A 15,662-nucleotide genomic window follows, 5' to 3' on the forward strand; every position below is an offset into this window, starting at 1 on the left:
ACTGTGTTGGATATTTTGGGTCGTTTTCCTTTCCATGTAAATTTTAGAATCAGTTTGTCAATATCCACAAAATATATTGCTGGGACTTTGACTGCAATTATATTGAATCTATACATCAAATTAAAAAGAGCTGACATTTTTAAGAACAAAATGTTCTGTTTTAGACACATAAACAGGACAGAAATTGAATATTTCACAGATATTATGTGATTTTTATTAAAATGAAATAAAAGGTGATATGTGATATTCTATAAAGAATACCAAGAAAGACGTTATTTTTGCCAAAGTAAAAATATTGTCAGTGCTACTAACTTTATTCATAATGCTACAAAAAACAATGATGGATCAACTCTCTACAAAACACTCTTCTGCATTAGCTAAAAAGACTACAGTACCTCTATCTAAAAAAGCATGCCATTCATCAAAATCTCTTCCCTCTCCCTTTTACATAAGTAAAAATCCTTGTATTCTTTCCAGTTAAACCAGTGGTTCTTAGCATGTTTCCCCCGAGGACATTTAGTAATGTCTAGAGATATTTTATTATAATTTTGAGGAAGGGGGGCAGTGCTACTGGCATTAAGAGGTGGAGACAAGGGATGCTGCTAAATACCATATAGGATATGCACAGCATAGCCTTTCCCCACATCTTCCCATCCAACAACGAATTATTGGGCCTGAAATGCCAACTGTGCTGAGATTGAGAAACTCTGGTTTAAATTAAACTCTGTATGGTGTTAGAAAGCGGCATGAATAAACTACCATTATAGCAAATATAAACTTTTTACCATTTTTTCAAAACTGATGGTGTTTTAAGATGCTTATTAACCCAAATGAATCTCTACTCCTAGAATTCAATGCTGTGTGACACAGTGAAACAAAAATTCAAAGCAGTGTGAAAAGAAAAAACATAAGGTCAATCTTTTTTTTTTTTTTAAAGACATACTTCTCACCAGGTTTCACAGATGAACTGCCTATGTCCATAAAATGGTATTTGTACACCCAGAAATTTAACGAAAAGAGTAGAGAGTAAAGTTACCATACCTGGAAACTCAATCCAAAAGTACAAATGTAAAACAAAAGGTGATTACTATCATATTTTATTATTAACGTTGCTCTAAACAAAGTGCCTGCTTTTCTTATTATTTTTGTTAAGAGTAATGGCTGGTGTAAAGAATGTTTCTTTTTTAAAAAAGAATGTGTTTCACACAGGTTGAAGGGTCTGAGGAGGGGAAACCTCTTTCTAGTTTTCTTAACCTTTAATAACCACGAGGATAGAAAACATAAGTACGTTATCCCTTTTAAATTGCTTAGAATCTTATTATTCAAGGTGTGGTCATGGACCAGTAGCATCAGTGTCATCTGGGAACTTGCTAGAAATACAGACTCTTGGGACCTACCTTAGTGTCAGGCCTTAAAAACTAACACCACCTTGGCCGGCCCGGTGGCGCACTGGATAGTGCGCCGCTTGGGAAGCGCGGCGGCGCTCCCACCTGAGGGTTCGGATCCCACATACAGACCGGTTCCCGCTCACTGGCTGAGCGAGGCGCGGGAGCAACGCCGAGGGTTGCAATCCCGTTGCCGGTCCCCGGTCCGGTACGGGGGCAACACTGAGGGTTGCGATCCATTGCCGGACACGGAAAAGGACAAAAAGACAAAAAAAAAAAGAACATGCTAGTGTATTCCAGGAGCAGAGTAAGCAAAAAAGAAGAATGTTAAGGAAGGTGATAGGATAGGTGAGTGTGGCCTCAGGCTGTATACCGGTGACCCCAGCACTGGGAGAAGCTCAGATCAGCATTGTTCTTGGATGTATCAGTAAGGATGCTTTCAGAGTAAAAGGGAACAGAAATTGTGGCAGGATGATATTTTGTAGTATTAACGAGTAATTTGGGTATCTAGAATTTGCAGCATCAGTTGCCTTAGGAAAGGAATGTTACAGCAGAAACTCAGTGGAAGTTCAAGCCCTATACCCCAGGAGACCTCAAGGGCAGAGGGATGTTGGGTGAGTCAGAACAAGTGTTCTGACTCCCCAGAGCTTCAGGTGTGGGGCATGTGGAGCAGAGGCGTCATCGCTGTGGGTGGCTGAGAAAGCAGAGAACTGTCCCCTGCTTCACACAGCTGAAATTCAGCAGTGATGACCAAACCCTAGAGAAATTTGGGGAGGGGGTGATAGGTAAAAAACCTGCCTTTCCCATTTGCCTTTAAAAGCAAGTGCTTGTGTGCTAATAAACGGAACTGCTTTGACAGAACCCCCACTGCCTCTGAGTGTCCTTTAATTGGGCTGTTTGGGGGGCCGGCGGTGTGCTCACCTCTCTTCACGGCTCTCTTTCCCCATCTCCTTCCAAAGGGGACAGGAGGGAAAGAGGAATCCCGGGCCGTTTGCTCACCCACCGAAAGGAACGAGGCTAGGGCTGTACAGGTCGGCTGGCGGCGGACCCGACACCTTAGGATGACTAAATCATAATTTGTATTTTAACAAGATTCCCAGGTGATTTTTATGCACGTTAAAATTCAAGGAACACTTCCTTAGAAAAGTCATTTAGAATATTAGATGACTACAACAAAAAGATGCCAACTCAATTCATGTCAAGAGTTTGAAAAGAGAATTTAGAAATGGATAACTGGATTTAAGTTTTAACCCAAACTAAACTTTCGTCTCTTCAGAGGCCATCTGACATTCCAGGTCCGGTTCTAGGTTCTTCATTGTGAGCAGTTGTGGTTTCTAGGCCCTAACTCAAATTAAGTAGTAAATTGATTAGTCTTCAAGGTTTTCTCATAGATAAAAGGGTAAGACTCATGGTTTTCATTATAATCATTATGATAGGAATTATAATTCTGTGGGCAGAATTATGTTTCTTTACATGTTACAAGTGCCCTAGTTCATAAAGTTTTTAAAATGTTAAAACATCAAAAATATTCAGCTCTAGTTACAAAATATTTTCCAAGTTGCAAAGATTCTCAAGGTGATTTGTATTCTTTGTTCTAGATACCCAGAATAGGCAAATTCCAAGAGACAGGAAGTAGAACTAAGGTCACCAGGAGATGGGGAATTATTGTTTAATGGGTATGGTGCATCTGTTTGGGATGACAAAAAGATGGGGAAATGGATAGTGGTTGCACAACACTGTAAATGTACTTAATGTCATGGAATGTATACCTAAAAACAGATAAAGTGGTAAATTTTATGGCATATATATTTTACCACAATAAAAAGTCTGAAAAATATATGGAATATAATTATGAATGTGAATTTAAAACTTTCTATATAAACACAAGTGTATATATGATAAAATTTCAGTAAAACATAAAATATAGGTTTATATTTAAAACCTAATGGATCTATAGATTACCCAGGCCAATTAGTTTACAAGCTCAAAGTATTCTCTTCTGTCAGGGGAGACTTTATTCAAATATTTAATAAACATTAGACTGTGTGCTTAGAAATGCGGTATTAAACACAAATGCTGATTTAAAGAGCCATTAACTTATTCTACTTAGATGCTTATTTTTATAATTGTCTTTAACACAAAGCTAATCTTCTCCCTTGAGTTCTATGATAGTACTTAAGAAGTTGAAAAATCCTATATAGAGAACTATAAACAATAGCACCTGCAATTTCCTGAGCTGTTTAAATCAAAAGGCACCATACTTCCTCCATTATTTCATTTAATTTCCATAATAAAAATAAGTATATAACTCCATTTTTAGGACGATAAAACTGAGTTTCAGAAAGCTGAAGTAACAAGAGGTTATATAGTTGGTGAGGAGCAGAGTAAGAACTCAAACCTGGGTATGTGGACTGCAAAGCCCATGCTCTGAACCATCATGCTTCTAAAGCGATGTGCATGAATATCCTAGGGAATGCATGCAACACGAAATCACAAGATCAATAGGCATCTTTATGGGGGAAAAACCCTCTACTCTTAGGGAAAAAACACTTGCAGGAAATAACTTTGAACTTTTGCACTTGTAAAAATGTAAATTTAATATATTTTATAATAAAACAAACATGGATTATAGCACTGAGTAGAAGGTAACACTAGCACAAAATTTTGAGATACAACATAACTTTCAAAGAAATTTTGTATCAGGAATTTCTCAAAGGTCTTCAGTCAACTTCAGCATGTAATGAGCAGTACAGAAGGGGTGAGACCTATCTTAATCTTCTTTTGCTAAATTGACTTGGATGATAACGTTTAAGAGGCACTAAACAAACATGTGACTTCCTATTTCTAAATTATATCAACTGCAGACAAATGCAGAAATAATGAATAATAAATAACTTTTATATCTCATTTAAGGAAAAAAGCAGTATTTATTTCTTCACATACATGTTAAATCTTCAATTACATAATAATCAGTTTGTATCCCAGAGATTTCCTTCAGAGTGACAATTAGCATTGTATCTCATGAATACTCTTAATAAATAAAAATTAAAAAAATGCCTATTACCCTATTCCTAACATAGGACCAAACATTAGAAAGATAGATAAAAATTTAGATCAATATTCAGGAAAGGCACATTTATATAACAAAAGGAATAAATGGTAAACTGATTGGACTGTAGGTTTCAGACAATGAAATAAGGAAAGGAAAAAATAAAAGCAATTGGAAATCTCTTATTTTAAAGGAACATGTAAAACTATCTTTTAGCAGCTGACATAGTCTTGTATGTAAAAATTCCTAAGGAATCTACAATAAAGATACTAGAAATAATCTAACCGGGTTGCAGGATACAAGGTCAATGTTAAAAAAAAAATTACATACTAGCAATAAATATTGAAAATAGAAATTAAACATAATTGGCAAGAGCATAAAAAAGAAACAGAGATAAGTTTATCAAGATGTTTGTAAGACCTCTACATTGAACAATACAAAACATGAATTCATGGATTGGAAAATTCAATATTGTTAAGATATCAATTCTCTCCAAATTAACCTGTAGATTCAAAGTAATCCCAATAGATACCTGAGTGTGTATTTTGTGGAATTATGAGTTGGTCTTAAAATTTATATGGAAATGCAAAGGATCTAGCATAACCAAAATGACTTTGAAAAAGGAAAATAAAACTAACGGACTTATTCTACCTGACTTCATGACTGATTATAAACCTCTAGTAATTAAGTATCAGTATAAGGGCATATATAAATGGAGCAGAAGACAGTCCAGAAATAGACATACACACATATAATCAATTGATTTGACAAAGTTGCCAAGGAAATTCACTGAGCAAAGGATAGTCTTGACAAAAAATGGTGCTGGAACAACTGGATACCTATATGGAAAATAAAATAAACATTGCCTTATAACACCAAGGTCAAGAGTTTGGGTCCTCTTACCAGCCAGCTGCCAAAGAACAAACAAAAAGATTATACATTTTGATTCCATTTATATGAAATTCTATAACACATAATAATAACCTCTCATAACAAAAAGGACATCAGTGGTTACCTTGGGTTTGAGCTCAAGGGAACAGTGGAGGACACAAGGTAGATTTGGGGGGCAATGTTGTTGTTCTACATATCTACATATGCATATTTGGCAAAATCAATCTGTACACTTAATAAAACTGATTTTAAAATCCTTCTAAACATATGTTCAGTGAAATGAAGCACAGTATGTTTAAAAGAAGACAGCTGATGTTACAGACCAGGTTATGAACACTTATATGAAGCTATAACAATTTAGGATTAAAATAAGGGTTGGAGAGGGTTTCATCATACTTTTGGTACTATAAAGACAAATCATCTTGGGAAAAAAGACTGTGGTGGAGTCTTTAAAAAATTTATTCTAACAGAAGGTTAAAAAAGTGATCATATAGAAGAAATAACTCATCATGTTATATTTTTGAAAAACTGTTTCAAAAGAGGAGCTTTTGGGGGGTGAGCAGTTAGTGTACTTTTTTTTTTTTTCTAATTATAAGAAGTAGACAAAGCAGTGCCAGAATTCAACCTGGATGACTCATCTTTAATGGGGTTCTCTAAACATTTTTTAAAAATTTAGCCAAAACCCACTTTCTAGCTTCGTCTTGCCTAATTTCACTTCAAATCTTTATGAATTACAACTTGCATACTATTGTACACAAAGCTCTGGTGTTTATAATGTTCTCTGTTATATTTAGAATTCTGTGACCAGCAGTTTTAGTTGCTTTTTAGTCTGAGTCATATTATAATGGCCTTAATTCAATCTAGGTACTTATGTTTAGGTACCCACAGCCCCAAAAATTCAAGGCTGGCAAAAGATGGTTTCCAAAATAAGAAAATAATAGTTTTCCATTTCAAATAATATCTTTCTACATACTTTCAAAAGCATCATCTAACAACGAGGCAAATTCTATTACTTTCAGTGTCCCAATCACCTATTTACAAAAAAGAACAAACGTGCAAAATACGCTAGCAACATATTACATTACATATCTGTATTTTTACATTTACATTACATATTTAAATTTCCAACTCTTTTATAATACATTACACATGAGTAAATGAAACTCAGAGAGGTTATGCACCTTGCCCAAACTACCAAACAAGAGACATGTGATTCAAAACCTGATTACTTAAACTCCAAAATCTATGCTCTTAAAGTACCATGCTATAATGACTCAAACACAATCTCTTTTAAATGTACTACATAAATTTGGGAGAACAGTGATAGCATAATTTTCTAAAACAGCATTTACCTTCAGGGGACGCAGAGCACCACAAAATTTTGTCCACCAGCTGTTTTCAATGAATTCTAAGTGCCTCTCTCTTTTCCTAAGTGTTCGTAATCTTTCTTCAAATTGTTTTAAGGCACGCTTGTCCCTCGCTGGCAAAGGTCGACCATCTTTGTTCTGCAAGTAACAAAACAAAACAAGTTTTTTACCATTAAGCTTAATAAGTACCCACCAGATTTAGTAGATCAGGCAAGAAAACTTAAGTTCGGACATCCTTAGGCAAATTTACAAACTGAAAAAAAACTGAAACTGAGATGTAACATTAAACATCACTGAACCAAGGTCAGCATCAAAATGTGGATGTGTATACATTTAATACTGACCTCCCTCTTGATCCTTGTTTTCCAAATATATAGTAAAGTTATGTGGACAGAGATAACTAGCTGTAAAAACACACAAGAAAGGTGTTTGTAAGAAGTTTAACTACCGTGTACTTTATTCAATTATTCCCCCTCCCCTCCAAACTCCTTCTATCTCTTATTTTAATATATTTGGCTCTGCCCCTTCCCTCCCTTCAGTCAAGTGGTTGTATTCCCTGAACTAGTAATTCTCAGCAGATACAACACAAGTTTAAGTGACACGTAAACGTTTGCATAATTGCTAAGAATTGGCACTTCCTTATTCTGCAAGTACCTTTACAAATAAGTCATGCTTTCTTTGGCTAACCTGTCAAACAGATAATCTCCATCTATTTTTACATGATGCTTCCTGTAACCATTAGCACTACCTTTCTCATGCTATCTCACAGACACATTTTCCCACTTGAACTCCCCTGCCCCTAAGTATCTTCAATTAGGTACAATAATACACTACAATGAGACAACTGCTAAATACAAAAAACGTAAATGTAAATTTGTTTTTTGTATAGGAAAGAACAAGAAAAACATTTACATGGGATTACATTTAAAAAAATGCGAAGACATTAGATATTAAAATGCCTTTAATATTCCTATTAAGTTTTAAATAGGTTCTTAGCAGATAAGCAACATATTGTTCTCCAGCATATTCTAATGTAGCATCAATTTGAAATAACAGATAAAATGAAGATAAACTAAATACACTTTAATAAAGAGATCTACACAGTCATAATAATCTCTTTACATATTTGCACCATCATGCTCTTCTGGAACCAACCAACCTCTTCCATACCTTACCTGTTGCTTCTCAAACTTTATCATGCATAACAATCACCTGAAAAGTTTGTTAAACACAAATTTCTAGGCCCTACCCCCAGAGAATATGATCTAGTAGATCTTGAGATCTGGCCTAGAATTTGCCTTTTTACCAAATTCCCAGGAGACGTTAATGCTAGTAATGTAAAGACCACACTTTACAAACACTGGATTATAATTATCTTGATTTCTTTAAGTACACTGGCTATTATCAAACTTGATCCCAGAAATGGGAATTTTTTTCAGAAAAAAATATTTAGGAATCTTATATAAGGGTCCACTTAAATCCAAGTTATCTGCCTATTTGGTGAATGCTTCAGAGAATGAGGGATAGATATCTACTCTGCACTGCCAAATGACTAAATCAATATAAGATTTTTGGTCAGAGAAATAAATACTAGGATGGAAACTCAGTAGCCAACCATCTGTCTCATTCGGGAAAAAAAAATGTAGTTATAAAGTATGTAAGTACATACCCTTGTTAACAAAAAGTAAAATGTGTTCCCTTCCTACTCTCTTATCACCACTCCCCTTTCGTATAATTATCACTGTTAAGCACACCAACATCCTTCTACACATGATCTATGTACTTACATACACATACATGCAAATATATTTACTTTTTGTTGTACATAATAGCTAAAATTTCTTAAGTACCTTTCTTGTACCTAAAACAGGTCTCCTTTTTTACATTTATTCTCCTTAAATCTTCACAATAACCTTCAGAGGTAGGCAATAGTATTATATTCATTTATTAGATGAGAAAAATAACACCCACAGATGTTACCTGCATAATCAGGAGAGCCAAAATTTGAACTGACATAATCTGATTCTACAAAACATATTCTTCAAAATACATAAATCTATCTCATTATTTTTCATCATTGCACAGAACATTATATACCATGGCATCTTACTTTAACAAATACCTTTTTTTTTTTGAAGATTTAGATTGTTTCCTTTTCTTTTTACTTTTGGTGAATGCCATTAACAATATTCCATAAACATCATTATACATCTGGGTCAAATGTGTACATATAATTCAGTAGGATGGATTTCCTAGAGATGAATTGTTGGATTAACCTTTAATTATTAAAAGGTGTGTGTGTGTACAGGCACATGTCACCACATCCAATTTTTTTTTTAAGTTGTATATCTTATATTCCCACAAACAATATACCTATCCCCAAATTCTTATCAACACCTGACACAGGTAAAAATTTAAAAGATTTCCAAAGGATAAAATATATATATATATATATATATATATGTGTATATATATATATATATATGTGTATATATATATATATATGTATATATATATAGACTTGTTCTAATTTTCACATCTCTGATTACTAGATTTACCAACTTTCCTGGTTTCAGCACTGAAAAGTCCCATGTTCTGGAAAACTCAGGTCTCAGGTAAAGTGGGATGCTTGGTCAACATACTGATTGCTCATTAGCTGAAGCATCATTTCATATTTTTACTAAACAGTTTTATTCCTCCTTCAGTGAATTACCTATTGGATCCTTTGTTCATTATTTCCGTGTTGCTTGTTCTTCTTATTGACTTGAAGATGCTCTTTATATATCACCTGTATTACAGATTTTGTCCCACATTATTGTTGGTTTTTCATTTTCTTTTTAGTGCCCTTTTTCAGTACATAAATTTCAAACATAAAAATTTAAAACTCACCAGTCTTCTTTTAATTAGCACCTGGGTTTTGTGGCTTGTTTTAGAAAGGTCTTCTCCACACCAAGATAAAATTTTACTTACTTTTGGCTAATGTTTTATAAATTTTATATCGTCCTCCTAACTTGAATACAGAAAACACTTTTAAACGGTATGAGGTTTTATGCAAATTTCACTTTTTGTCTTTTACAGATTGTATTCAATTTACACCTTAGTTGTGAAAACCTATCATCTCTACAATATTGAATCTTCCCAATTAGGAACTGATGGAGTTCTCCATTTATCTGAATTTTCTATTATGTATTTCAGCAAATTTTATAATTTCCATTAAGAAGACCTTGACATTTTTTTATTATTTTATAATTTGTGGCTATTGAGACTGGGATCATTTTCTATTACATCCTCCAATAGGCTAACGATTTTTTATAAGTTTGTATGTAGGCACCTTGATGAACTCTTACTAGATCTACCAGTCTGTCAAGTTGATTCTTGTAGATTGTGTTGGTAAATATCCACAAATAGCAAAGACTGTTTTCCTTTTTCCCCCTCCCGCCAATGTTTATGCCTAAATTCTTCCTTATCTGACTAGAATCTCCAGAAATATGCTAAAGTGTAGCAATGACACTGACATCACTGTCCTGTATCTTCATCTTATTTTATTTTTCAATTTTATATTTATTTTTGTGGGGCACAGTGTGTTGTTTCAATACATGCATATACTGCACAACGAGTCATTTAGGGTAGATAGCACAGTTTTGTACCCACTAGTCCACCCCTTCTCCTCCCACCACTCCCTTCCACTCCCAGCCTCTGGTAAGCATTATTCTACTCCCTACTTCTATGAGAACCACTTTTTTTTCTTTTTAAGATTCCACATATGAGTAAGACCACGCTGTGGTCTTACTGTGCCTGACTTACTTCATTTAACATGGTTTCCATTTCCATCCACAATGCTGCAAATGAAGGATATCATTTCTTTTTACAACTGAATAGTATTCCATTATATATATATATACCATAGTTTTTTAATCCATTCATCCATTGGTGGGCATTTAGGTTGATTCCATCTCTTGGCTATCGTGAATAGTGCTGCAATAAACAGGAAGGACAGGTGTCTTTTTGATATATTGATTTCATTATCTTTGGGTATATACCCAGTAGTGGGAAGGCTGGATCATAAGGTAGATCTATTTTTAGCTCTCGGAGGAACCTCCAAACTGTTTTCCATAATGGCTGCCATGCCTGTACCAATTTACATTCCCACCAGCAATGCAGGATTTCTTCACATCCTCACCAGCATTTGTTATGTTCTGTCTTTCTGATAATAGCCATTCTAACTGGGGTGAGATGATATCTCATTGTGATTTTAATTTGCATTTCCCTGATGATTATGTTCTGTCTTTCTGATAATAGCCATTCTAACTGGGGTGAGATGATATCTCATTGTGATTTTAATTTGCATTTCCCTGATGATTAGTGATTTTGAGAACTGTTTCATGTGCTTTTTGGCCATCTGTATGTCTTCTGTTGAAAAATTTCTATTTAGGTCTCCACTTGTTAATTGGGTTATTTGTTTTTATGCTATTGAGTTGTTTGAGTTCCTTGTACATTCTGTATATTAGCCATTGTCTGATATGTAGTTTGCAAATACTTTCTCCCTTTCTGTGGGTTCTCTTCACTTTGTTGATAGCATCCCTCACTGTGCAGAAGCTTTATAGTTTGATGTAATCCCATTTGTCTACTTTTGCTTTAGTTGCCTGTGCCTTTATGATCTCATTCAAAAAAGTGCTGACCATTCCCATTTCAGGTAGCATTACCCCTATCCTTTGTTGTAGTAGTTTCATAGTTTTGGGTCTTAAATATAGGTCTTTAATCCATTTTGAGTTGATTTTTATGTATGGTAAGAGAAAGGGATCTAATTTCAGTCTTCTGCATGTGGATATCCAGTTTTCCCAGCACCATTTATTGAAGAGGCTGTCCTTTTCCCACTGTATATTCCTGGTACCTTTGTTGAAGGTGCTGGCTGTCCTTTCCCCACTGTATATTCCTGGCAATTTTGTTGAAAATTAGTTGGCTATAAATGTTAGGAGTAAGTTTAACAAAGGAGGTGACAGACTTCTACAATGAAAACTATAAAACACTGGTGAAAAAAACTGAAGAGGACACAAATAAATGGAAAGATATTCCATGTTTATGGCTTGGCAGAATTAACATCATCAAAATGTCCTAATTACCCGAGGCAATCTACACATTCAATGTATTCCCTACCAAAATACCAATGACATTCTTCACAGAAATAGAAAGAATGATCTTAAAATTTGTATGGAAACACAAAAGATCCTGTATAGCCAAAGCAATCTTGAACAGAAAGAACAAAGTTGGAGGCATCACACTTCTTGACTTCAAAATATAGTATAAAGTTATAGTAACCAAAACAGCATGGTACTGGTATAAAAAGAGACCAAGGGAACAGAAAAGAGAGACAGAGAGACCCCAGAAACAAAGTACATATGATTTTAATGGAAATTTTTCTATTCACTCACTGTAAAGCATGACACTTATTAGAGGTTTCCTTTGTTCAGTATTTTCTTCTCTTCTAATTTGGTAAGACTTCTTTTTTTTTTTAAATCATAATTACGAATTGACTTTTACCAAATACTCTTTGGCATCTATTAAGATGTCTATATTTCTCATTAATCTCAATATGTTAAACTACTTTAATATACTTTCGAATGTATCATCCTTGCATTTCTAAGACAAACCTAACATGATAATTATGAAAATTTTTTTTACAGTATAGTTTTAATTGTTAATATTTTTATTTATGTTAAAAAATTTGTTTCTATTTTCATAAAGACAGTATATGGTTTTCTTTTGTGTGTGCTATTACTGTTTGGTTTATCAGGATCACAATTGCTTTGTACAATAATTTTAAAAACTTGCCCCTTTTTTCCTACAATCTTTAAGATTTATCTGTTACTTGAAGGTGATAAAGNATGATCTTAAAATTTGTATGGAAACACAAAAGATCCTGTATAGCCAAAGCAATCTTGAACAAAAAGAACAAAGTTGGAGGCATCACACTTCTTGACTTCAAAATATAGTATAAAGTTATAGTAACCAAAACAGCATGGTAGTGGTATAAAAAGAGACCAAGGGAACAGAAAAGAGAGACAGAGAGACCCCAGAAACAAAGTACATATGATTTTAATGGAAATTTTTCTATTCACTCACTGTAAAGCATGACACTTATTAGAGGCTTCCTTTGTTCAGTATTTTCTTCTCTTCTAATTTGGTAAGACTTCTTTTTTTTTTTAAATCATAATTACGAATTGACTTTTACCAAATACTCTTTGGCATCTATTAAGATGTCTATATTTCTCATTAATCTCAATATGTTAAACTACTTTAATATACTTTCGAATGTATCATCCTTGCATTTCTAAGACAAACCTAACATGATAATTATGAAAATTTTTTTTACAGTATAGTTTTAATTGTTAATATTTTTATTTATGTTAAAAAATTTGTGTCTATTTTCATAAGAAAGACAGTATATGGTTTTCTTTTGTGTGTGCTATTATTGTTTGGTTTATCAGGATCACAATTGCTTTGTACAATAATTTTGAAAACTTGCCCCTTTTTTCCTACAATCTTTAAGATTTATCTGTTACTTGAAGGTGATAAAGGAAAACAACTTTTATTTTTAATAAATTTAAGTAGCAAGTGTTTACATATAATCTTAACTTATTCAACTAGTACATAAAATTTGAACATAAGTGATACAGTAAAATATGATGTTACACATGGAATCAGGATATCTGACTATAGCAAGGTCTTGATCATACATAAGCAGAACTGTTGTTTATTAGCTGTTAGAACACTGATAGAAATTCTCAAATTGCCAGTGCCCTACATTACACAGAAGACAAATTTAAAAATATAGATGTGTTTCTTAAAAAATACCTTGCAAAAAATTCAAACAATGTAAAAAACGGGTTTGTTAATGTTTAAGTCCCATTCGAAAGCAGTTCAAAAACGAAGTAATTTTGTGTTTCCCAATTACAACAAAACATCAACCTACTTTTGATTTAATCGTTTTAATGTGTTGCTCTACTTCTTCAATGTCTTCAGTGTTTTCTAAACGTTCATAAGCAGTGCTTCTTGTGCCTTTTATCAGATTTAAAGGTAAGGCTGACATGCCATAGGCCTAAAAAAAACAAAATTAAAATATTTTAGTAATACTATTTTAAACATATTACACGCAATTTTCAGGTAAAAGTGTCCTTTAACGTAATAACTTAAAAGACTCAGAAGTTGTAAAGGAGTATAGTCACTGAAGAATACAGTATGTCGGAGTAAATCATGATTATATTGTCTCATAATTCTCCTGTTTATTTCAGATCTATGTTTATATAGAGTTACACTTATAAACTTTTCCTCAATGGGTAAGTTACAAATTTAGTGTAAATATAATACTTTATCAAAGTAATAAATTACAACTTCAAGCTAATCAATGGTTAAGATAGTATGAATTAGTAAAGACAATTTACAAAATTATTTTCTATGAAAAAGAAAACAATTTCCTCCCAGTGTAAACAATAAACCTTTAGTAAAACACAAGTATTTTAATATATACATGGTATTTTATTAGCATATCAATTACCTATAGTTTATTTAAAAGTTCTAAATATTTAACCAATCTTCATATTAAGTATTTTAAATATTTTCATACAACTAATTTTTAACTATTAATCAACGTTAATAATATACATATTATTATATATACTACCCAATTCCATACTCCAGTCCCAAATGATAGCTTTTTATTGTAATCATTAATAACATTAATGGCATTTGCCATGTGACCATTATTCAGAATTACTATTGACCTTAAATCCTTAGAAGAAACTTGGACAGCAATCACCTCTTGGTTGCAGCAACAGGCTCTGAAGCAGATATCACAGTTCATATTCAAATCTTTTTCATTTTCCTTCTGAGCACACAACAGAACTATTTTACCCATTCTCCCCTGAAGTTAGGTAGAGCCATGGGATTGAGTTCAGGCCAACGAGTGTGGGCAGAAGCGATAAACACCACTTCTTTGGCTTTACTTCAAACCCCAAAATATCCTACATGATCCTGCATGCTTTCTCTCATGCTGTTATCTGGTTGTCAACTCCCAGGATGTCCTCAGATCTCTTTACTGTCAATTTTAATTACTTTAATATTCGTCACTGAGTCTCCTTCCTTTATTCATTGATTAAATATTCATTAAACTGCAATTCAAATAGCAAAGCATAAATTTTGAAAAACTAGACCTTCTTTTTATGAAGAGAGAATATGAACAAAGAACATGAATAAAAGAAAATCCCCCAAATCAGAAATAAGTCTATCAGGTAATATCAACTCTACAGGATGTTGTATTTAGATAATTACCTAGCTGAAATGATTACCCAATATGCAAATCCCTTATATTTGCTAAAGACGAAATATTTAAGGCTTTGCATTTTAAATATTGTTAAAACATAAGTTAATGCTCTCTGACTTCCCTATCATCCAAAAAAAAAAAAAAGGGAGAGGTCATGGAAGGTTCTGTTTGTATTAGAAGAAAATGTAATTTGGACAGAGTAGAGCACTTTTCTTCTAATTAACTCAATTCTTATCAATTATGTACATATAAAATGTATACTTTGATAAAATATAAAAATAAAAATAGGGCTGACCCCGTGGCTCACTCGGGAGAGTGCGGCACTGAGAGCGCAGCGGCACTCCCGCCGTGGGTTCAGATCCTATATAGGGATGGCCGGTGTGCTCACTGGCTGAGTGCAGTGTGGGCGACACCAAGCCAAGAGTTGCAATCCCCTTACCGGTCACAATAAAGGACAAAAAAAATGAATAAATAAAAATAAAAAATAAAAATATATAATTGGGTTCAAATTAATATTTTAATATTAAATTTTATATTCTCAAAGTACTGAAAATATGAAGAATAAAGCGTATGGAAATCAAAGTATTCCATAGATCCTTTAACTTTTCCTATCCCTATCACCATTTTGACCTATTTGGTTGTTCTAGTACTTC

The 15,662-nt window shown here is 33.5% G+C and overlaps 1 protein-coding gene across 1 annotated transcript in view; it reads right to left on the minus strand.

The window, feature by feature from the left end:
- The window catches only part of LMBRD1 (LMBR1 domain containing 1), a gene marked incomplete at its 5' end in the record, with an annotated part of 38,429 nt that extends 24,641 nt beyond the window's left edge, over nucleotides 1-13,788 (minus strand). The window contains 2 exons of the mRNA XM_008576262.1: nucleotides 6,678-6,830; nucleotides 13,663-13,788. Coding sequence (XP_008574484.1) covers nucleotides 6,678-6,830; nucleotides 13,663-13,788 — 279 coding nt within the window. The remainder of the gene's footprint in view (nucleotides 1-6,677; nucleotides 6,831-13,662) is intronic.
- Nucleotides 13,789-15,662: the final 1,874 nt, after the last annotated feature.

The sequence above is a fragment of the Galeopterus variegatus genome, unplaced genomic scaffold (assembly GCF_000696425.1).
Source record: "Galeopterus variegatus unplaced genomic scaffold, G_variegatus-3.0.2 Scaffold1320, whole genome shotgun sequence".
In the NCBI taxonomy this organism is placed as follows: domain Eukaryota; kingdom Metazoa; phylum Chordata; class Mammalia; order Dermoptera; family Cynocephalidae; genus Galeopterus; species Galeopterus variegatus.